Source organism: Mauremys mutica, chromosome 15 (assembly GCF_020497125.1).
Source record: "Mauremys mutica isolate MM-2020 ecotype Southern chromosome 15, ASM2049712v1, whole genome shotgun sequence".
In the NCBI taxonomy this organism is placed as follows: domain Eukaryota; kingdom Metazoa; phylum Chordata; order Testudines; family Geoemydidae; genus Mauremys; species Mauremys mutica.
Window position 1 is genome coordinate 37,541,685 of NC_059086.1, and position 22,251 is coordinate 37,563,935.

General features: G+C 71.0%; 2 protein-coding genes across 3 annotated transcripts; one reads left to right on the top strand and one right to left on the bottom strand.

The window, feature by feature from the left end:
• Nucleotides 1-754: 754 nt before the first annotated feature.
• On the bottom strand, nucleotides 755-19,500 carry SYN1 (synapsin I). Of its 2 annotated transcripts, none has more exons than XM_044989049.1 (13): nucleotides 18,537-19,500; nucleotides 16,254-16,311; nucleotides 15,963-16,054; nucleotides 15,598-15,754; nucleotides 14,684-14,773; nucleotides 6,059-6,121; nucleotides 5,527-5,669; nucleotides 4,516-4,590; nucleotides 3,929-4,031; nucleotides 3,571-3,711; nucleotides 3,192-3,255; nucleotides 2,294-2,858; nucleotides 755-1,934 (listed from the first exon to the last, which is right to left on the bottom strand). In XM_044989049.1, the coding sequence occupies exons 1-13, from the start codon at nucleotides 18,878-18,880 to the stop codon at nucleotides 1,805-1,807; spliced, it is 2,025 nt and encodes a 674-aa protein (XP_044844984.1). In that variant the 5' UTR covers nucleotides 18,881-19,500; the 3' UTR covers nucleotides 755-1,804. The 2 variants fall into 2 exon arrangements, with proteins under 2 accessions (XP_044844984.1, XP_044844985.1); XM_044989050.1 differs by having other exon boundaries at nucleotides 1,728-1,896.
• Nucleotides 9,959-13,898, top strand: TIMP1 (TIMP metallopeptidase inhibitor 1). Its single transcript, XM_044989051.1, has 6 exons — nucleotides 9,959-10,107; nucleotides 10,798-10,946; nucleotides 11,602-11,699; nucleotides 11,960-12,077; nucleotides 12,917-13,038; nucleotides 13,537-13,898. The coding sequence occupies exons 2-6, from the start codon at nucleotides 10,820-10,822 to the stop codon at nucleotides 13,765-13,767; spliced, it is 696 nt and encodes a 231-aa protein (XP_044844986.1). The 5' UTR covers nucleotides 9,959-10,107; nucleotides 10,798-10,819; the 3' UTR covers nucleotides 13,768-13,898.
• Nucleotides 19,501-22,251: the final 2,751 nt, after the last annotated feature.

Sequence of the window (22,251 nt, forward strand, 5' to 3'; positions counted from 1 at the left end):
TGGCGAGGCTCCGGGGGGGGCTCGGGGGGGCTCCAGGGGGGTCACTCGGAGAAGAGGCTGGCGAAGCTCCGGGGGGGTCTCGGGGGGGCTCCGGGGAGGTCACTCGGAGAAGAGGCTGGCGAAACTCCGGGGGGGTCTCGGGGGGGCACCGGGGGGGGGTCACTCGGAGAAGAGGCTGGCGAAGCTCCGGGGGGGTCTCGGGGTGGTCCCGGGGGGGTCACTCGGAGAAGAGGCTGGCGAAGCTCCCGGGGGGTCTCGGGGGGCTCCGGGGGGGGTCACTCGGAGAAGAGGCTGGCGAAGCTCCGGGGGGGTCTCGGGGGGGCTCCGGGGGGGGTCCCTCGGAGAAGAGGCTGGCGAAGCTCCCCGGCGGTGTCGGGGGGCGCCCGGGGGGGTCACTCGGAGAAGAGGCTGGCGAAGCTCCCGGGGGGTCTCGGGGGGCTCCAGGGGGGTCACTCGGAGAAGAGGCTGGCGAAGCTCCGGGGGGGTCTCGGGGGGGCTCCGGGGGGGGTCACTCGGAGAAGAGGCTGGCGAGGCTCCGGGGGGGTCGCGGGTGGGCTCCGGGGGGGTCACTCGGAGAAGAGGCTGGCGAAGCTCCGGGGGGTCTCGGGGGGGCTCCGGGGGGTCACTCGGAGAAGAGGCTGGCGAAGCTCCGGGGGGGTCTCGGGGGGGCTCCGGGGGGGTCACTCGGAGAAGAGGCTGGCGAAGCTCCGGGGGGGACGCGGGGGGGCTCCGGGGGGGTCACTCGGAGAAGAGGCAGGCGAGGCTCAGGGGGGGCTCCGGGGGGGTCACTCGGAGAAGAGGCTGGCGAAGCTCCGGGGGGGGCTCCGGGGGGGTCACTCGGAGAAGAGGCTGGCGAAGCTCCTGGGGGGTCTCAGGGGGGCTCCGGGGGGGTCACTCGGAGAAGAGGCTGGCGAAGCTCTCGGGGGGGCTCCGGGGGGGTCACTCGGAGAAGAGGCTGGCGAAGCTCCGGGGGGGTCTCGGGGGGGCTCCGGGGGGGTCACTCGGAGAAGAGGCTGGCGAAGCTCCGGGGGGTCTCGGGGGGGCTCCGGGGGGGTAACTCGGAGAAGAGGCTGGCGAAGCTCCGGGGGGGTCTCGGGGGGCTCCGGGGGGTCACTCGGAGAAGAGGCTGGCGAGGCTCCGGGGGGGTCTCGGGGGGGCTCCGGGGGGGTCACTCGGAGAAGAGGCTGGCGAAGCTCCGGGGGGGTCTCGGGGGGGCTCCGGGGGGGTCACTCGGAGAAGAGGCTGGCGAAGCTCCGGGGGGGTCTCGGGGGGGCTCCGGGGGGGTCACTCGGAGAAGAGGCTGGCGAGGCTCCGGGGGGTCTCGGGGGGGCTCCGGGGGGGGTCACTCGGAGAAGAGGCTGGCGAAGCTCCGGGGGGGTCTCGGGGGGGCTCCGGGGGGGGTCACTCGGAGAAGAGGCTGGCGAAGCTCCGGGGGGGTCTCGGGGGGGCTCCGGGGGGGTCACTCGGAGAAGAGGCTGGCGAAGCTCCGGGGGGGTCTCGGGGGGGCTCCGGGGGGGTCACTCGGAGAAGAGGCTGGCGAGGCTCCGGGGGGGTCTCGGGGGGGCTCCGGGGGGGTCACTCGGAGAAGAGGCTGGCGAAGCTCCGGGGGGGTCTCGGGGGGGCTCCGGGGGGTCACTCGGAGAAGAGGCTGGCGAAGCTCCGGGGGGGTCTCGGGGGGGCTCCGGGGGGTCACTCGGAGAAGAGGCTGGCGAAGCTCCGGGGGGGTCTCAGGGGGGCTCCGGGGGGTCACTCGGAGAAGAGGCTGGCGAAGCTCCGGGGGGGTCTCGAGGGGGCTCCGGGGGGGTCACTCGGAGAAGAGGCTGGCGAAGCTCTGGCGCAGCGACCGGATGGACTCGGCCCGGGCCTCCTCCGGGCTAGCGCTGCCCCGCGCCGGCTCTGCGAGGGGGAAGGAACTGGTCAGAGACTGGGACTTGCTGGGGGGGGAGGGGGCCATGGGGGGGAGGGGGGAGAGAAAGACACGATTAATCCATGCCAGGCGGTAGCACAGCAGAGGGTGATGCCCCCCCCCCCGGACAGGCACTGACCCCCCCACCCCCCGGGTGCAGGCCATAAGCAATGGGGGAGACAAGCAGGAGAATAGAGCCCCCCCTCCACCGCCCCAGGCCTGACCAGTGTGGTTCTACCCCCCCCCGCCCCACTAGCCCCCACTCCCCTTCCAGAGCCAGGGCGAGAACCCAGGCGTCCGGCTTCCCAGCCCCACCCCCCACTCCCCTTCCAGAGCCAGGAGAGAACCCAGGAGTCCTGGGGGGGGGGGCGCAGGGAGGGTCCTTACTTCATCTGGGGCTGGGGCACCGGCAGCTCCGGGGTGGGTTTCTGAGCCACTTGGGGTTTCCCGTGTGCTGGGGGGGGCCGGCTGCCCCCCTGGGCGCTGGGCCGTGGCTGCTGCGTGGTGGGGGGCGCCGGACGAGGTTGGGGGGGGCCCCGCTGGCTGGAGGGCGCCCCCTGGCTGCTCTGCCGGGGTGGCGCTCGCTGCTGGGCCCCCGGGGGGCGCTGCTGGGGGGGCTGCTGAGGCTGGGGAGGGCCCCCCCCGGACTTCGCCTGCGACTGGGGGGACTGACCCCCAGCCCCGGGGCTGGGTCCCCGCTGGGGCTGGGGGGCCGGGGGGGCTCCCCCACCGGGCTGGGGGGCTCGCGGGCCTTGTGGGAGGCCGGGGCCCGGCTGGCGCTGCTGGGGGGGGCCCATGGGGCGCTGCTGGGGGCCGGTGGGGCTGGGCAGGCGCTGCTGCAGGGTCGGGGCACCGGGCTGGGGAGCCAGGCCGGAGAGCTGCTGCCCCTGTGGGGGGGGTCGCTGCTGGGACGGGGGGCGCTGGGGGTGTGGGGCCGGTGGCTGCGGTCCCCCTGCAAGAGAGAGAGAAACACCGTTAGTGGTGGGGCAAGCATGTTCTGGGGGGGTGGGCAGGGGGGGGCTCAGTGGGGGTATTTGCGGGGGGCAGGGGGGCAGGGGGCTCAGTGGGGGGCCTCTGCATTGGGGGCGGAGGGCTCGGGGGGGCTGTGCGGTGGGGGGATCAATGGGGGGCTGTGCGGTGGGGGGCGGGGGATCAATGGGGGGCTCTGCAGGGGGGGCGGAGGGCTCAGGGGGGCTGTGCGGTGGGGGGATCAGTGGAGGGCTCTGCAGGGGGGATCAATGGGGGGCTGTGCGGTGGGGGGGCGGGGTTGCAGTTTGCCACCCACCCTGCGGGGGGGGCCGTTGCTGCGCCGTGGGTCCTTGTCTCTGCCCTGCCGGGGTTCCCTGCGCCTGTAAGAGAAAAGGGGGCGTCAGTTGGGGGAGGGGTCACGCCTGGGGGGCTGTGGAGGGGACATGGGGGGGGCCTGAACTGCTCAAGAAGTGGGGTCACGAAGTTATGGGGGGTGGGGGTACCTGGGCCGAGCCCCCCCCCGCACCGGTCTGACTCCTGTGTGGTGCCTCAGTTTCCCCTGGGTGTTGTGCGATGACCCAGGGGGTGGGACAGGGCGTTGGGTGCAGAGACCTGCGTCCCTGCCCCCCTCCCCAGGGCCGGTGGAGGGTCCGGGGCTCCCCACAGTGGGGGTGGGGGTTCGGGGCAGGGGGTACCTGGGCCGGGCTCCCCCGCACCGGGGAGGGGGTGGGGGTTCGGGGCAGAGCCTGCGCCATGCGCCCCAGGACCAGCTCCGCAATCAGCTGCTTGTCTTCGTCCTGCTGGTCCCCGATCAGCGGCATGGAGGAGCCGACGACCTGGGAGGGAGAAGTGGGGGGCTCGTTAGCAGTGGGGGGACCCAGGCGTCCGGGGGGGGATGGCTCCTCGGCCGTCCCCTCGTTGGGGACCCAGGCGTCCGGGAGACAGACTCTGACACAGCCACTTGTGGGCTCCCTCCCCCCGGCCTCCCAGCCCCGCCCCCCTGGCCACCCCCCAGCTCCCCCCAGCCCCCCCGGCCCCCAACAGCGGGGTCACCTCAATGATGTGGTCGCGCCCGTCCTTGCCGTGCAGGGCCTCCACCGCGCAGATGTCCAGCCCCCCGAAAATCTCCGAGCAGGTGTCGACCCACAGCCGGTACCTGGGGGGGGGTTGGTGGGAAGGGGGCTGAACGACACCCCCCAACAGAGACTCCACCCCAAATCCTGGGGACCCTGCAATGACCCTCCCAGAGACGCCCTGCCCCCAAACACTGGGGACCTCCCAATGACCCCCCCAGAGAGCCCTGCCCCCCAGCCTCCGCGGACCCTCCTATAGCCCCCCCCCACAGAGAGACTTCTTCACCCGCACAGAGATGCTGCCCCCCCGCAGACAGACCCCCGGCCTCCCCGCCCCCCCAGCCCCCACACTGACCCCAAAGGCCACCCCTTCCCTGCCCAGCCTCCTCGTGGGGGCCCCCCAAACCCCGGCCCCCCAGTGGGCAACCAGACCCCTCCTCGTCCCTGCCCTCCACTGGCCCCGGCCACCTGGGCTACCCGAGCCCTGCCCCCACTAGCCTCCTTAGCCCCGCCCCTTCCCCAGCCCCATGGAGCCCCGCCCCCAGGGGGTCCCCCGCAGCCCCTCACCTGTCGGACATGGCGATTTGCTCCAGCATGGCCGAGCCCGTGTTCGTTTTCCAGTTCCCCGAGACCGAGGTTCTCCTGGGCCGAGACGGGGGCGTTAGAGAAGGAGGCCGGGGGGTGCCACAGGGTGGGGCAGAGGTCCTGTGGGGCAGGACCAGGCGCCATGGGGCAGGACAGGGCACCGTGGGGCAGAACTGGGCACCATGGGGCAGGGAGGGGCGCCGTGGGGCTGGGCGTGGGTGCTGTGGGGCAGGACAGGGCGCCGTGGGGCGGGGTGGGGGTGCCATGGAGCAGGTTGGGGCACTGTGGGGTGGGGTGGGGGTGACATGGGGCAGGACAGGGCGCTGTGGGGCGGGCCGGGGGTGCTGTGGGGCAGGACCAGGCACTGTGGGACAGAAGCAGGCGCCGTGGGGCTGGGCAGGGCGCTGTGGGGCGGGATGGGGCGCCATGGGGCGGGATGGGGCGCTGTGGGGTAGGGCAGGGATGCTGCTGGGTGGGATGGGGGCGCCGTGGGGCAGGAGTGGGCACCATGGGGCGGGGTGGGGGTGCTGTGGGGCAGGACAGGGCGCCGGGGGGCGTGGCGGGGGCGCCGTGGAGCAGGATGGGGCACTGTGGGGCGGGGTGGGGGTGACATGGGGCAGGACAGGGCGCCGTGGGGCGGGCCGGGGGCGCAGTGGGGCAGGACCAGGCACCGTGGGACAGAAGCAGGCGCCATGGGGCTGGCCAGGGCACCGGGGGGCGGGGCGGGGGCACCATGGAGCAGGATGGGGCACTGTGGGGCGGGGTGGGGGTGACATGGGGCAGGACAGGGCGCCGTGGGGTGGGCTGGGGGCGCCGTGGGACAGAAGCAGGCGCCGTGGGGCTGGGCAGGGCACCGGGGGCGGGGCGGGGGCGCCGTGGGGTGGGCTGGGGGCGCCGTGGGGCAGGACCAGGCACCATGGGACAGAAGCAGGCGCCGTGGGGCTGGGCGGGGCGCCGGGGGGCGGGGCGGGGGCGCCGCGGGGGGACCCTCACATATAAGCCTTGTAGCTGGTGCCGATCTTCTGGACGCGCAGGTCGTACTTGGCGTCGACGAAGGGCTCGGCCGTGGCGTACGTCCGCGTCAGGGCCACCACGCTGGCGATGTCCTGGAAATCGTACTGGTTCTCCACCTTCACCTGGGGGGCGGGGCCGTCACCGGGGGGCGGCTCACACCTGGGGGGAGGGGGCTCTGCCCTGGGCTGCCCCGAGCCGAGAGCAGCCCCCCCCCCGCCCCCAAGACAAAAATCTCTCCCCCCGCCTCCTCGGAGGAGGGACTTCCTGTTTTGCCAGGTGAGACAGGCCACGCCCCTAGAGAGACAAACCCCGCCCCCTGGGGAGGAACTCAGACTGACCAATGGGGAGAGAGGTGGGAACCTCCCTGTCTGCCCCCCCCCGCCCCCGTTCTGTTCAGTATTTCCCCCACCCCGATTGCTTAGAGGGCCAGCACGGGGGGGACCCCTGGGGACACCCCACGCAAAGTGGGCGGAGCACAGGGGAGAGAGGACAAAGGGGGCGGGGCTCTTACCTTGCCCATCCCAGAGTGGGCGTGGCCCATCTTCACCACCACGGGGTACCTGGGGGACGTCAGCTGGGGGGAGAGCGAGAGAGCGGGTGGGGATCAGGGGAACAGGGGGTGCCCCTCACTCCCGACCCACAGCCCCCTGCTGGCCCAGCCCTGGGCTCTCCCCTGCCCCTCACCCCCAACCCCCAGCCCTGCCGGTGCCCCTCACCCCTGACCCACAGCCCCCCGGCCCCAGCTCTGCCGGTGCCCCTCACTCCTGACCCACAGCCCCCCGGCCTCCACCCCCAGCTCTGCTGGTGCCCCTCACCCCTGACCCACAGCCCCCCGGCCCCAGCTCTGCCGGTGCCCCTCACCCCCGACCCACAGCCCCCCGGCCTCCACCCCCAGCTCTGCCAGTGCCCCTCACCCCCGACCCACAGCCCCCTGCTGGCCCAGCCCTGGGCTCCCCCCTGCCCCTCACTCCCGACCTGCAGCCCACCCGTGAGCCCAGACACCCGGGCGTGGTTTTGGCCACCCCTCAGCCCAGGCCGTCTGTTTCCAATCCGGGCCTGGCTCCCTGCCCGTCTGCCCGTGGCCTGGCACCGCCCCTCTCCCTTCCTGGAATAACGGGCTATAAATGTAAATCCCCCACCCACCTCCGCGCCAGACACGACCCCCCCCCACCAATACGCCCCCATCCAGGTCAGCGGGTCCTTCACACCTCTGCCCCAACCCCGCCAATCCCCCGCAAGTCGGGCACAGCGTCACCCCTGTGAATCCTACAGCCGCCCGGCTAGGGGGAAATGGGACAGAATGGACCCAGGAGTCCTGGCTCCCAGCCCCACCGCTCTAACCACCAGCCCCCACTCCCCTCCCAGAGCATGGGAGAGAACCCAGGAGTCCTGGCTCCCAGCCCCCCCCTCCTCTAACCAACAGCCCCCACTCCCCTCCCAGAGCCAGGGAGAGAACTCCCAGGCCCTGCCTCCCCCGCACACATCACAGCAGGCCTCACTCCATGGACACACAGTAACCAGACACTTTGCACTCAGACATCACTGGGCCGATTTCACCCGTCAGGGGTCAAAGGTCAGAGACAGAAAATAATCTCTCATGAAATAGTTATTAAAGGAAATACCAAAGAGCTGTGTCAGAGCCGGACGCAGGCCGGTGCTGAGATGCAGCCACTTCTGGAGCAGAGCCACTGGGAACAGCCGCCTATAACGCCACCTGGGGACGCCTCGGCCGGTGCTGAGATGCAGCCACCTCTGGGGAGAGCCACTGGGAACAGCCGCCTATAATGCCGCCTGGGGACGCCTCAGCCGGTGCTGAGATGCAGCCACCTCTGGGGAGAGCCACTGGGAACAGCCGCCTATAACGCCGCCTGGGGACGCCTCAGCCAGCGCTGAGATGCAGCCACCTGGGGCAGAGCCACTGGGAATAGCTGCCTATAACGCCACCTGGGGACACCTCGTCCAGCGATGAGATGCAGCCACCTCTGGGGCAGAGCTGCTGGGAACAGCTGCATATAACACTGCCTGGGGATGCCTCACACAGCTGCAGCCACTGCAGGCTGGGGGGCAGGCTGGGGGGGGGCGGTCTGAGACTCGGGGCCCGTCCTTCGCCCCCTTCCCGGCTCTGATGTGTGGTGAGCGTGGCCTGGGTTGTGCAAGGAGCGAGGCCGTGAGGGAATCCTGGGGTCACGGCCCCACTTCCGCAACCGCCCGGGGTGAGTCAACCCCCCACACTCCTGCCTCACTTCCTGCCACTGGTGTTGGGAAACCCAGACTTTCTCTGAAAGTGCGACCCACACGTGCCTCCCCCCACCACACACAGCCTGCCCCCCAGCCTGCCCCGATCCCCCCAGCCTGCCCCCCAGCCTGCTCCAATCCCCCCAACCTGCCCCCCAGCCTGCCCCAATCCCCCCAACCTGCCCCCCAGCCTGCCCCGCTCCCCCCAGCCTGCCCCCATCCCCCCAGCCTGCTCCCCAGCCTGCCCCCATCCCCCCAGCCTGCCCCCCAGCCTGCCCCCATCCCCTATACAGCCTGCCCAGATCCCCAGCCTGCCCCCTGCTTGCCCCCAGCCTGGCCCCAATCCCCCCTACAGCCTGCCCAGATCCCCAGTCTGCCCCCTGCTTGCCCCCCAAACCCTCCAGCCAGCCCCCAAGCCTGCCCCCGATTCCCCACACAGCCAGCCCTGAATTCCTGCCCCCCAGCCATGTCCCTGGGATTGCAAATCGCCCCCAGAACCAGCCCCCCACAGCCATATGGGGCTTCCCACACACAGCTCCTCCCCCACTGCTCCAGCCCCAGCTGGGGGCGCTGTGGGGAGCAGGGCACTGGCTGGGGGGGGGGCTAACCCCATTCTGGCATGCAAAGGGCAGGGTGCCCCTCACTCCCGACCCGCAGCCCCGGCTAGCCCGGCCCTGGGCAAAGGGGCAGAACCTCAAGCACCTTCTAGCCCCACACGGGCCCACGGCTGGGAGAAAAGAACCCAGGAGTCCTGGCTCCCAGCCCCCCCTGGTCTAACCACTAGACCCCCCTCCCCTCCCCGAGTCAGGGAGAGAACCCAGGAGTCCTGGCTCCCAGGCCACACTGCTCTGAGCTCTGTGTGGCAGGGGTGCCCCTGGGGGCAGGAGGTCACTGAGTCCCCAGGGTGAGTCACCCCACAGCTGCCCTGCCCCACCCGCAGCGGGGTCCCAGTGACGCAGATGCTACAAGAACCCTGAGCTCAGCACCGGGGGCACGCAGGGGGCAGCAGGGCTGCAGGGGGCGTTACCCCATGGGGGGGGCTGAGCCCCTGCAGCACCCGGCCCCTGCTGAGCAGCCTGCCAGCCCCCCAGCCCCCTGCCAGCCCCCTCCCAGCCCCCCCAGCCCCCTGCAGCCCAGAGCCCCCTGCCAGCCCCCTCCCAGCCCCCTGCAGCCCAGTGCCCCCTGCCAGCCCCCTGCCAGCCCCCCCAGCCCCCTGCAGCCCAGAGCCCCCTGGGGCCCAGAGCCCCCTGCCAGCCCAGAGCCCCCTGCCAGCCCCCCCAGCCCCCTGCAGCCCAGAGCCCCTGCCAGCCCCCCCAGCCCCCTGCAGCCCAGTGCCCCCTGCCAGCCCAGAGCCCCCTGCCACCTCAGAGCCCCCTGCCAGCCCCCCGCCAGCCCCCTGCCAGCCCCCCCAGCCCCCTGCCAGCCCAGTGCCCCCTGCAGCCCAGTGCCCCCTGCCAGCCCCCTCCCAGCCCCCTGCCAGCCCCCTGCCAGCCCAGTGCCCCCTGCCAGCGCCCCAGCCCCCTGCAGCCCAGTGCCCCCTGCCAGCCCAGAGCCCCGCCAGCCCCCCCAGCCCCCTGCCAGCCCCCAGCCAGCCCCCCCAGCCCCCTGCAGCCCAGTGCCCCCTGCCAGCCCAGAGCCCCCTGCCAGCCCCCTGCCAGCCCCCTGCAGCCCAGAGCCCCCTGCCAGCCCAGAGCCCCCTGCCAACCCCCCCAGCCCCCTGCCAGCCCAGAGCCCCCTGCCAGCCCCCCCAGCCCCCTGCCACCCCCCTGCAGCCCAGAGCCCCCTGCCAGCCCCCCTGCCAGCCCAGAGCCCCCTGCCAGCCCCCTGCAGCCCAGAGCCCCCTGCCAGCCCAGAGCCCCCTGCCAACCCCCCCAGCCCCCAGCAGCCAAGTGCCCCCTGCCAGCCCAGAGCCCCCTGCCAACCCCCCAGCCCCCTGCAGCCCAGTGCCCCCTGCCAGCCCAGAGCCCCCTGCCAGCCCCCCCCAGCCCCCTGCCAGCCCAGAGCCCCCCGCCAGCCCCCCCAGCCCCCCCGCCTAGCCCCCAGCCCAACGCCCCCCGCCCGCCCCGATTGCTGGGTTCTCAAGAACCGGCGGCGCCGCTGACTAATCAGACCCGCCCCCCATGGGGGGCGCTGGGAGGGGGGAGCTGGAGCCGCCCCCACCGGGCAAGAGACGTCAGAGAACCCCCCCCCCCGCTGACATCAGCCCCCGCCCGCCCAGCGCGGCGGGGCGGCAGGAAAAGGGGGGGCCGGGGGGGACGCGGGGACTATATAGGAGCCAGCGGGGCTGAGCCAGGCACCGCGGAGCCCGACAGCCCCACGGTCCAGGTAGGAGAGAGGGACCCACCCCCGGGCCCCCCGGGCCTTCTGCTGCCCCCCGGGCCCCTTCCACCGGCCCCCCGGGCCCCCCTGGTCTTCTGCTGCCCCCCGGCCCCCTTCCACCGGCCCCCCCGGGCCCCCCAGTTCTTCTGCTGCCCCCCGGCCCCCTTCCACCGGCCCCCCGGACCCCCCCGGTCTTCTGCTGCCCCCCCCGGCCTTCTGCTGCCCCCCAGGTCTTCTGCTGCCCCCCAGCCCCCTTCCACCGGGCCCCCCGGGCCTTCCACCGCCCCCGGGGCCTTCTGCTGCCTCCTCGGCCCTGGCGCCGGACACCCCCCCCCCCCTTCCACTTCTCTTCTAACTTATTTTTTCTGGCAGAGAAACAGACACACCCCCAGCCCTGCCGGTGCCCCCCACTCCCCTCCCGCAGCCCCCCTGCCCCCCCCCCCAGCCCTGCCGGTGCCCCCCACTCCCCACCCGCAGCCCCCCAGCCCTGCCGGTGCCCCCCACTCCTGACCCGCAGCCCCCCAGGCCCCCCCAGCCCTGCCGGTGCCCCCCACTCCCCACCCGCAGCCCCCCTGGGCTCCCCCCAGTCCAGGCCAGACAGAATCTGCTGGGAGAGGCCAGGCTGGGGTGATTCGGGGGGGGGGGCTGGGGGTGTCTCCGGCTGTCGTGGGTCTAACCGGCTCCGTCCCCCCGCAGACCCCTCGATCCCAGCGTCACCATGAGCCCTGTCACCTCGAGCCGGCTGCTGGCGGGAGCGATCCTGGTCCTGGTGCTCGGGGACCCCACAGACGCCTGCAGCTGCGCCCCCCAGCACCCCCAGACGGCGTTCTGCCAGGCCGATGTCGGTGAGTGACCCCCGCCCCCCCGCACCCCTCTGAGCCCCCCACCCCACCCCCCAGCACCCCCAGACGGCGTTCTGCCAGGCCGACGTCAGTGAGTGACCCCTGACCCCCCAGCACCCCTCTGAGCTCCCCCCCGCCCCCCAGCACCCCCAGACGGCGTTCTGCCAGGCCGACGTCGGTGAGTGACCCCTGCCCGCCAGCACCCCTCTGAGCCCCCCCCCCAGCTGCGATGTCCCATGTCCTGCCCCCACCCCCTAGCCAACCAGGGAGCGCTCCCCCCCAGCCCTTGAGCCCCAGCGTCAGTAGAGCTATTACCCGCTGGAGCGGCTGGAGCTGATTCTGGGGTCACAGCTCCAAAGTGTGTGTGTGTGTTGGGGGGGAATCCTCCTCTCTCCAAGAAGTGGAAGAACCCAGGAGTCCGGGAAGGAGGGGGAAATCCCTTCCCCCCACACTGCCAAGGTGTGGGAGGACCCAGGAGTCCGGGAAGGAGGGGGAAATCCCTTCCCCCCACACTCCCAAGGTGTGGGAGGACCCAGGAGTCCGGGCGAGCTGGATCACGCCCCCCCCCCCCACTAAAGTGCTTCTTGATGCCGAGAGCCCTGGGTGGGAGGGTGGAGGCCTCTGGGGGTGCCCTGACCCCCCTCTCTTTGCCGTGCAGTGATTCGGGGCAGGTTCATGGGGGTCACTCCGCTGAGCCACAACAGCAGCCGCGGGGAGTCCGTGTCGTGGGTCCGCTACGAGATCAAAACCAGCAAGGTATGTGCCCCCCCGCCAGCCCCACGGCCAGTGCCCCCTGCTCCCCACAGCCAGTGCCCCCTGCTCCCCACAGCCAGTGCCCCCTGCTGGTCCAGGCCGGGGCTGGGGTAGCCAGGAGCTCCCTCCCCCTGCCAGCCAGCCCCTCAGTGCCCCCTGCTGGTCCAGGCCAGGACGGGGGTAGCCAGGAGCACCCCCCCCAGCCAGCCCCCCCCTTGCGCCCCACAGCGCCTCCTGCTGCTCTGACGCGCGTCTCCCCGCAGATCTACAAGGGGTTCGAGCCGCTGGCGGACGTTCACTTCGTAGACACCCCGGCCCTGGAGAGCGTCTGTGGGTACCAGCACCCGGCACCCCTGAAGGGGGAGGAGTACCTCATCATGGGTAAGGCACCCTGACTCCAGCCTGGGGCAGCCCCCCCATGGACACCCCAAAACCCCTCAGGGCCCCTCAACACCAGCTCCCTCCTGGGGTATTTCCCCCCCAAGGTATGCCCCCCAAAATGGGATATCCGCCCCCTGTCTTCCAAGACACCCCCACATCCATCTCCTCCACTGAGCCTCCCCCCATTTACCCTGGAGATGGCCCCTCCCCACAACTGCTGCCCCCCATTCAGCCCTCCCCATGGTAGGACCCCCCCCCAAGTTTCACTGTCCTCTGTGACCCCCATCCCTCCAAAACAGCCCCCCCCGGGGCATGCCACCCCCAGACACAGCATTTCCTGGCTGGGGGCTGTGCAGTGCTATGGGGGGCTGGGGGGCTCTAGGAGTCATTGGAGGGCTATGGGGGTCTGTATGGGGCTATGGGGGGAGCTCTGGGGGTCTGTGGGGGGGATGTGGGTCTGCAGGGGATTGGGGGCTGTGGGTCAGTATGGGGGCTCTGAGGGGGCTATGGGGGGCTGGGGGAACTGTGGGGCACTGGGAGGGTGGGGCTCCATGGGTGGGCTGGGGGGGGCTTTGGGTAGTTGGGGGGCTGTGGGTGCTATGGGTGGTTAGGGGAGCTGTGGGGCACTGGGGGGGCTATGAGCAGTTGGGCTGTGGAGCACTATGGGGGTTTGGGGGGCTGTGCACTGGGAGCTTTGGGGTGCTATGAGGAATTGGGTGGGCTGTGGGGCACTGGGGCTGGGGGGCTATGGGCAGTTGTGAGGGCTGTGGGGCCCCATGGGGGGCTGCGGGGCGCTATGGGGCACGGTGCCAGCCACTCCCTCTGCCCTCTCCCCCCAGCCACGCGGCAGGACGAGCGCCTGACGGTCTCCGCCTGCTCCTTCGTGCGCCCCTGGGGGCGCGTCCCCCCCAGCCAGCGCCGCGGGGTCAGCCAGGCCTACGAAGGGGGCTGTGCCTGCCAGGTGAGTCCTGGGGAGACAGGGCCTGGGGGGCAGGGAATGGGGGGGTGGGAGGGTCCCTAATCCCCCCCCGTCCCCCAAATGATGCCATGTAACACCAGGCCCAATGGGGGGACAGACGTGGGGCTTTGGAGGCGGGGTTTATGTGGGATGGGCGTGTCCCAGAGGCCCCAGTGTGGGTGGGGGGTGGGATCTAGGAGGGGTGGGTGTGGCTCTCTCTAGCCCCGCCCCATGCCGCAGGTGCAGTGTCTGGGCGGAGGGGGGAGTTTCAGGGGGCGGAGTCTGGGAGGTGTGGGCGGGGTCTGTGTGATTGATGTGGGCGTGGCTTGTGGGTGGGTGAGGCTCTCTCTAGCCCCGCCCCATGCCGCAGGTGCAGTGTCTGGGCGGAGGGGGGAGTTTCAGGGGGCGGAGTCTGGGAGGTGTGGGCGGGGTCTGTGTGATCGATGTGGGCGGGGCCTGCGGGTGGGCGTGGCTCTGTCTCTAACCCCGCCCCCTCCCCAGGTGATGCCCTGTCTCTTCATGCCCTGCTCGCTGTCGGGCGACGCCCAGTGCCTCTGGACCGACGGGCTCCTGGAGCGGAGCTGGCAGGGGCCCCAGGCCCAGCGCCTGGCCTGCCTGCCCCGCCCCGGCCAGGGGGCGCCCCCCGGGGCCGAGCCCTTCTGCGCCTGGGAGCCCCTCAAGAGCAGCCTCCCCGGGGCCCTGCTCAAGGCAGGCCGGAGCCGGGGGCAGTGAGCCCCCCACCACGCCGGCCCCCTGGACTGTGACGCCCGTGGGCTCTGACCCCCCCCCCACGACACCCCACTCTGCCCCCCACCCGTGAAAATTGTTTTCCTGAGTTTGATTCGTAAATAAAGAAATCGCTGGGAGTCGGGTCTGCACCGTTGTCTGCCGGGCGGGGGGGCCGGGCGGGGGGTCGAGCTGCCCCAGAGCCCTCCCCATGCTCCAATCCCTGGCTACCCCCCTGCGCCGCAATCCCTGACTGTCCCCCCTCCCCCCCATTCCTGAGGGTCCTCCCCGAGGGCCCTGGGGCTCAAGGGAGCCCGGGGGGTGGCCAGGCCCCACCCTGCCTTCACCCCTGCCCCCCGGGCTGCCCCGGGGCTCCTCGAGGCTGCAGCCAATGGGCCCCCCTTTGCGAAGGCCTCTGCCTGGCTCACTAAGGGGTTGCAGCCCCACGGCACAGAGCAGCCCCTGGGGGTCCAGGGCAGCCCTAAGACCTGCCCACCTCTGTGCCCCACCGCTGCCGCCCCACACCTGAGCCCTGCTTGCCAACCCCCCTGCGCTCAGCCCCTGCCCGCCCCGCCCCCTGTCGGGCTCACAGCCCGCCCCACAGCCCCGCCCCCTGCCAGCCCCACAGCCCCACCGCCTGCCCACCCCCAGCCCCACAGCCCTGCCCCCTGCCCACCCCCTGTTGGGCTCACAGCCCGCCCCACAGCCCCGCCCCCTGCCAGCCCCACAGCCCCACCGCCTGCCCACCCCCAGCCCCACAGCCCTGCCCCCTGCCCACCCCCTGCCAGGCTCACAGCCCGCCTCACTGCCCCGCCCCCTGCCCACCCCACAGCCCTGCAATCCCGCCCCCTGCCAGACTCACAGCCCACCCCACTGCCCCGCCCCCTGCCCACCCCCAGCCCTGCAGCCCTGCCCCACTCACCATCTCCCGGTAGTTGGGGTAGAAGGTTTGCTCGATGAGGGGGAATTCCTCGGCCCCCAGCTTCCGGCGCAGCCGCACCAACTGGGCAAACTGAGCGGGGAGGGGGATGGGTCAGGGGGGCAGAACCTGGCCCTCGGTACCCACCAGCCCCCAGTCCCTCCCCGGCTACCCCCCAGCCTCCCCCGGCTACCCACCAGCCCCCCATCTCCCTCCTGGCTACCCACCAGCCCCCTGTCCCTCCCCGGCTACCCCCCATCTCCCTCCCGGCTACCCACCAGGCCCCTGTCCCTCCCCAGCTACCCACCAGCTCCCTCCCAGCTACCCCCCAGCCCCCCAGCTACCCCCCATCTCCCTCCCGGCTACCCACCAGCCCCCATCTCCCTCCTGGCTACCCACCAGTCCCCAGTCCCTCCCCGGCTACCCACCAGCCCCCAGCCTCCCCCGGCTACCCACCAGCCCCCCATCTCCCTCCTGGCTACCCACCAGCCCCCTGTCCCTCCCCGGCTACCCCCCATCTCCCTCCCGGCTACCCACCAGGCCCCTGTCCCTCCCCAGCTACCCACCAGCTCCCCCAGCTCCCTCCCAGCTACCCACCAGCCCCCCAGCTACCCCCCATCTCCCTCCCGGCTACCCACCAGCCCCCCAGTCCCTCCCCGGCTACCCACCAACCCCTCCCATCTCCAACCTAGCTACCTGCCTGACCCCCCACCCCCATCTACCCGCCAGCCCTCCATCTCCCTCCCGGCTACCCACCAGCCCCCTATATCCTGCCTGCCTACCCACCTGCACCCTCCAGCCCCCACCCTCGGCTACCCACCAGCCCCCCATCTCCCTCCCAGCTACCCCCCAGCCCCCCAGCTACCCCCCATCTCCCTCCCCGGCTACCCACCAGCCCCCCCCCCCCCGGCGCTCACCACCCAGGGCTTGTCGCAGAAGTTGTAGATGGAGTGCAGGGAGTTGACGCTGGGCACCCCGGCGTACTGCAGCCCGATCACCAGCCCCCGGTGGTCGCCCCCCGGGGCCATGCTGTAGGCGTGCTGCCGGACCAGCACGAAGTCAGGGTGCACCGTCCTGGGGGGGCAGACGGGGGGATTAGACACAGCCCCTGGCTGGCGGTTCCCCCGTTCCTCCCCCCCCCCGGCTCCCCACCCAACCCACAGCCCCTGGCTGGCGGTTCCCCCGTTCCTCCCCCCCCCCGGCTCCCCACCCAACCCACAGCCCCTGGCTGGCGGTTCCCCCCTTTCCTCCCCCCCCACCGGTCTCCCCGCCCCCCACTCACCTCACCACCTTCACCCCGTTGCGCAGAACCTCGAGATCCACCGAAAAGGCCCCGTTGGCTTGAGCCACTAGATTCAGCTCCGAGAACTCGGCCTGGGGAGGGGGGGGCGAACGTGGGGGTCAGACCCACAGATGAGACTGGGCGCCCTGAATTCCCCCCTCATGACATGTCACCGACCCTCCCGTCCCCTGGCATCGCCCCCACGCCAGCCCCTCGACCCCCACAACGCCCCCATCCACCCCCTGCAGGCTGCCCCCCCGGCACCCCCAATTCCGTGGGGCCCAGACCCACCTGCTCCACCCGCACCTCCACGTCACCATGGAGCTTCTTGCCCTTGAATAATTTAGCCCTGGAAGAGAGAGATGCGGGGGAGATTTTAAAAGGCCTGCCTGTGCCTCAGTTTCCCCAGACCTTGCATGGACACACAGTGGCGGGGTGGGTGGGTTAAGTTCGCCCTCAGGGCAGGCAAAGAGACCGAGGCAGGCGCGTGGTGGGAATGTGGGGGAAATGTTACGGCATATTTCTAGGCCTGCCCGTGCCTCAGTTTCCCCATAGCTTGTGTGGCCTCCCAGTGGCAGGGGGACAGCCTAAGGCGGGAGACAAATGGTGCACCACAGCACGGCGCCCCCCCCCCAGCGGTGGCGGCGGGGGTGGGCAGAAGGCATAGGGAACCGGTGAGGGAGGGGGGGCAGGATTCAAACCCGCCTGTGAGTCTAAACAGAAAAGCTAAAAATGAAGAGCCCAGAGCCAGCGTCTCCATTTCATCTCGGTCCTGAGTCAGTAACCACGCGGGCACCGAAACAGGGAGCCCCAGAAGAGGACCCAGGAGTCCTGGCTCCCAGCCCCCCTGCTCTAACCACCAGACCCCACTCCCCTCCCAGAGCTGGGGAGAGAACCCAGGAGTCCTGGCTCCCAGCCCCCACTCTATAGTGAAAGCGGTGGCTGGGGGGTCAGTGCCCCTCCCCGCCCCATAGGGATTATCCTGCTTTAAATCCTTCTGATCTAGCCCCAAGGGGCAGGATGGGGGGGGGTAGGTCATATGACCCACCCTCCTCGCCGCCCAGCCCCTCCCCACTTACCAACAGGCCAGGGGGAGCAGATCTTGGGTGGTCACCCCCATACACAGTGCCCCCACAATATTCCTGGGGACCCCACATGGATCCATGCCCCCAAACCCATTGAGACATGGGTTCAGCTGGACAGGGGATGGGGGCAGTGGGGGAGGGGGATGGAAGTGGGGGGAGGGGGATGGAGGAGGCGATGGGGGCAGAGGGAGAGGGAGACGGATGGGGTGATGGGGCAGTGGGGGAGGGGGATGGACGTGGGGGGAGGGGGATGGAGGAGGCGATGGGGGCAGAGGGAGAGGGAGACGGATGGGGTGATGGGGCAGTGGGGGAGGGGGATGGACGAGGCGATGGGGGCAGTGGGGGAGGGGATGGACAGGGGGATGGGGCAGTGGGGGAGGGAGACGGATGGGGTGATGGGGCAGTGGGGGAGGGGGATGGAAGTGGGGGAGGGGGACGGACGGGGCGAGGGGGGCAGTGGGGTAGGGGGAGGGATGGAGTGATGGGGGCAGTGGGGGAGGGGGACGGATGGGGCGATGGGGGCAGTGGGGGAGGGGGATGGGCAGCGTGATGGGGGCAGTGGGGGAGGGGATGGACGGGGCGATGGGGGCAGTGGGGGAGGGGGAGGGATGGAGTGATGGGGGCAGTGGGGGAGGGGGACGGACGGGGCGATGGGGCAGTGGCGGAGCGGGATGGACGGGGAGGGGGGCACTGGGGACAGGGGAAGGGGTGATGGGGAGGGTGGACAGGGAGCGGAGGGGAGGGGGAGGGGTGGCTGCAGCATTCGCAGCAGTGACTAAGCAGAGGGGTGGCCACACGGAGGTTTGGGGTGACAGGGGTCGGGGCTGAGCCAAGGGGTGGAGGGTGGGGGTGGGGGGTAGGCCGACGGATGGACGGACAGATGGAAAGCAGGATGGATTGTCAGGCAGGGGGTGGGCTGAGGGGATGGAGGGGGAGGGGAGGCGACAGATGGATGAAGAAACAGACGGAGAGATGGATGGATGCTGGACAGATGGATGGATGGACGGATGGATGGATGCACGGACTGACGGATAAATGGACAGTTGAATGGAAAGATGGATGGATGGATAGCTGGACAGATGGATGGACGAACAGACGGATGGATGGACAGACAGATGGATGGACGGACGGATGGATGGACGGACAGACGGATGGACGGATGGATGGATGGATGGATGGATGGACAGACGGATGGATGGATGGACGGACGGACAGACGGACAGACGGACGGATGGACGGACGGATGGATGGATGGATGGATGGACAGACGGACGGATGGACGGATGGACGGACGGATGGATGGACAGACGGATGGATGGATGGACGGACGGATGGACAGACGGATGGATGGATGGATGGACGGACGGACGGATGGATGGATGGATGGATGGACGAACAGACGGATGGATGGATGGACGGACAGACGGATGGACGGACGGACGGATGGATGGACAGCTGTTTGTCCTCACCCACCCCCCCAGCTCCTCACCAGTCGGTGCCGGGCTCGTCGATGACCAGCAGCGTCCGGCTGCGTCCCGCGCCCCCCGCGCTGCCGCCCCCCACCTGCTCGCTGAAGGTGGCCGCCGCGGCCGCTGTCGTCTGCTTCACGGCGTTGGACAGGGACGAAAAGAACCCGCCTCCCCCCCCGCCGGCCCCGGGGCTGGGAGCAGCCGGGGGGCGCTCGGCCGGGGAGACGCTGCCCGGGGAGAGGACGGGCGAGGGGGCACCGGGGGGCGCCGGAGGGGGCTGAGGCCGCTGCAGATCCGTCATGTAGCCGTTGGGCAGGTTGGCCATAAAGTTACTGTCCGAGAGGCGTCTCCGCAGGTAATTCATCCTGGGGGCGCTGTAGGGGGCAGATGGGGGGTGTCTATCAATCCTATAGGGGAGGCTGCTCTCTCCGGGGCAGGAGAGGTGTCTGTCTATAGGGGATGGCTCTTGTGGACGGGGTCTTCCCAGAAGGGGCTCTCTCTTTTCTATAGGGGGAGGGGGGTCTTTCTCTCTAGACAGGGGATCCCCTCCTGTAGGGCAAGCTCCCCTATAGGATGCTTCTATAGGGGAAGGCTCTCTACAGGGGCATCTCTCAGGGCGAGTCTCGTCTATGCGTGAAGGTCTTTCCAAACAGGAGATTTCTCCCTATAGGGGCCTTCTTCTATAAGGGCTCTCGCTCGGGCTGTGGTGTCTAGGGGGGATCGCTATGGGGAAAGGAAGTGTCTATAGAAGGGTGTCTATAGGGGATCTCTGGAGGGGAAAGGGGTGTCTATAGGGCAAGGGATGCCTGTGGGGCAGGGGGGGTCTGTGAGGGAGGGGATCTATAGGGGAAGGGGGCTACGAGGGAGGGGGGCTATAGGGGGGTGTCTCTCTCTCCCCCAGACTGCGCCCTTCTATAGGGGCTCCTAGAGGGGATCTATGGGGCCTGCACCCCGGGCTCTCTCTGGGGCAGACCCGGCGGCTCCCGAATCCCGGAGTCATATGAGCGCAGCAGCAGCTGGACCAGCCCAGATACCCGGACCTGCCCCCCGCACGTCTCCGGGAATTGGTCTCGCCCGGCCCCACCTTCCCCACCCCTTCCCGCCGCGATGGTTGCTCCCGGTCCCTTTGCCGAGCCCGGGGCGGGTCGTACCATCTGCGGGCGGCGGGGGGAGGGTGCTCTCCCCCTCTGCGGTGCACGGTGGTGCGGTCCGGTCCCCTGCCAGGAGGGGAGGGGGGGATGCGGGGAGGAGCTGTCCGCGGTGCTGGGCGGGGGGCGGGAGGGGATGGGTGGGGAAGGGGCTGGAGGGGGAGGAGGTGGGGGGAAGGGGAGGGGGATGGAGACGGGAGGGTGGGGATGGGCTGGAGGGGGAGGAGATGGGAAGGTGGGAAGGGAAGAGGAGGGGGAGGAGAGATGGGGAGGGGAGGGATGAGTGGGGAGGGGAAGGGAGGGGTAGATGGGTGGGGAGGGGTTGGCGCAGGAGGAGAAGAGGGAGGTAGGAAGGGGAGGGGGATGGAGGGGAGGTGGGGTGGGAAGGGGCTGGAGGGAGAGGAGATGGGGGGTAAGTGGGGAGGGAAGGGGGAGGTAGGGGTAGATGGGGTGGGGAGGAGAGGAGAAGGTAGAGGTGGGGAGGGGGGTGGAGGGGGAGGGGAGATGGGGAGGGAAGGGAGGGGGAGGGAGGGGTAGAAGGGGGGGGGAGGGGAGGGGGAGGGTCGGGGAGGGAGGAGTAGATGGGGTGGGGAGGGGGAGGAGGGGGAGGGAGGGGAGGTGGGGTGGGGAGGGGAGGGGGAGGGAGGGGTAGATGGGGTGGGGAGGGGAGGGGGAGGGAGGGGGAGGGAGGGGTATATGGGGTGGGGAGGGGAGGGGAAGGAGGGGTAGATGGAGTGGGGAGGGGAGGGAGAGGAAGGGGGAGGGAGGGGTAGATGGGGTGGGGAGGGGAGGGAGAGGAAGGGGGAGGGAGGGGTAGATGGGGTGAGGAGGGGAGGGGGAGGGAGGGGGAGGGAGGGGTAGATGGGGTGGGGAGGGGAGGGGGAGGAAGGGGGAGGGAGGGGTAGATGGGGTGGGGCGGGGAGGGGGAGGTAGGGGGAGGGAGGGGTAGATGGGGTGGGGAGGGGAGGGGGAGGGAGGGGGAGGGAGGTGTAGAGGGGGGGGGGAGGGGTGGGGAGGGAAGGGGGAGGGAGGGGTAGATGGGGAGGGGAGGGGGAGGAAGGGGGAGGGAGGGGAGGTGGGGTGGGGAGGGAAGGGGGAGGGAGGGGAGGTGGGGTGGGGACCCCCCGGGGATGAAGGGGCAGGGAGGTGGAGATGGGGTGCGGAGTGGAGGGGTAGGAAGGGGGAGGGAGGGGTAGATGGGGTGGGGAGGGGAGGGGGGAGGGAGGGGGAGGGAGGGGTAGGTGGGGTGGGGAGGGGAGGGGGAGTAAGGGGTAGGGACGGGGAGATGGGTTGGGGAGGGGAGGGGGAGGGAGGGGGAGGGAGGGGAGGTGGGGTGGGGAGGGGAGGGGGAAGAAGGGGGAGGGAGGGGTGGTGGGGTGGGGAGGGGAGGGGGAGGGAGGGGTAGATGGAGTGGGGAGGGGAGGGAGAGGAAGGGGGAGGGAGGGGTACATGGGGTGGGGAGGGGGAGGGAGGGGGAGGGAGGGGTAGATGGGGTGGGGAGGGGAGGGGTAGGCGCGGGAGAAGGGGGAGGTGGGGAGGGAAGGGCTGGGGCAGAGGGATACTCATGTGACCCCCCAGGAGCCCCGTGGTGGGGCTGCGTCCCCATGGCCCAGCCATGCCACGCTGGGCACCGGCCCCCGCTGGGTGCTGCCTGGGCGGGGAGTCACCAGAGGGGCCGGGCGCGGGCTCTGCCCCAGTGGCTGCTGGGTAGGGCCGTGGTGGGACGGGTGTGGGGCAGCGACGGTCAGGAGCACGCGGCCCCCCAGCCGCCCGGGAGGGGGTCTCAGCGCTCGCTTGGCCAAGAACAGGTCGATACTGTTGGCCCCAGCCCAGCAGGGGCTAGACAAGGACCCACCCACCAGCTGGGTGCTGTGCCCCAGCTTCTAAACCAGCCTTGGGTGCCCCCCGTCAGTGGGGCAGCCCCCTCCAGGGTCCCACTCTTCCTTCAAGGCTGACCCCACCACTGAGTTGGAGCCGCCTGCCCCCCCCAGCCCCAGCCAGACGCGGAGCCTTGGCCCCTGGAAAGGATCAGCCGAGCAGGATTTCGGACCGAGCAGAAGGGAAACTGAGGCACACGTTAAAAACCGCCCCCCTCAGAAATGCCTACGCCCTTGCTCCTTTCCACGGCATGAAAGAGCCCAGATGGCCTTGACACGGTTCTGGCGGGAGACGGACGGGGCGGATTTAAATTCACCAGCCGCCCTGGTGGTAGCAGGAGCCAGGTGGGCCGGCACCGTGGAAGAGGAGACGGGGCAGAAGATGGTGGACACTCGGCCGGTGCCAGTGAAAAGCAGCTCCCAGCGCTGGCCAGGCGCCGGCCAGACCGGCCAGTGGAGAGGGAATCCCTGATCAGCCAGGAAAGGGGCCGGCTAGGAAGGCCAGGCCCGAGGTGGCCGGATGTGGCTTTCTTGGCCTGCGGCCTGGTGTGGCCAGTCCTGGGACAGGCTCTTTCACGCCATCGCCGGGTTTGCCCAGCCAAGGGCCGGGTGGGTTTCACCAGAGCTGCGACACCGACACCCTGTGCTATGGAGGGAGGTGACTGGAGGAGAGGCTGGTGAGAAGGGGGGGGCAGGATGTGCAGGGCGGG

Coding starts and splice junctions, on each gene's coding strand:
- SYN1 (XM_044989049.1), bottom strand. CDS start 18,880: ATGAATTACCTGCGGAGACGCCTCTCGGACAGTAACTTTATGGCCAAC. Junction 15,755..15,962: donor AACGGGGTGAAGGTGGTGAG/GTGAGTGGGGGG, acceptor CTGCCCCCCCAG/GACGGTGCACCCTGACTTCG. Junction 3,712..3,928: donor GGCGCGACCACATCATTGAG/GTGACCCCGCTG, acceptor TCTCCCTCCCAG/GTCGTCGGCTCCTCCATGCC.
- TIMP1 (XM_044989051.1), top strand. CDS start 10,820: ATGAGCCCTGTCACCTCGAGCCGGCTGCTGGCGGGAGCGATCCTGGTC. Junction 11,700..11,959: donor ACGAGATCAAAACCAGCAAG/GTATGTGCCCCC, acceptor GTCTCCCCGCAG/ATCTACAAGGGGTTCGAGCC. Junction 12,078..12,916: donor GGAGGAGTACCTCATCATGG/GTAAGGCACCCT, acceptor CTCTCCCCCCAG/CCACGCGGCAGGACGAGCGC.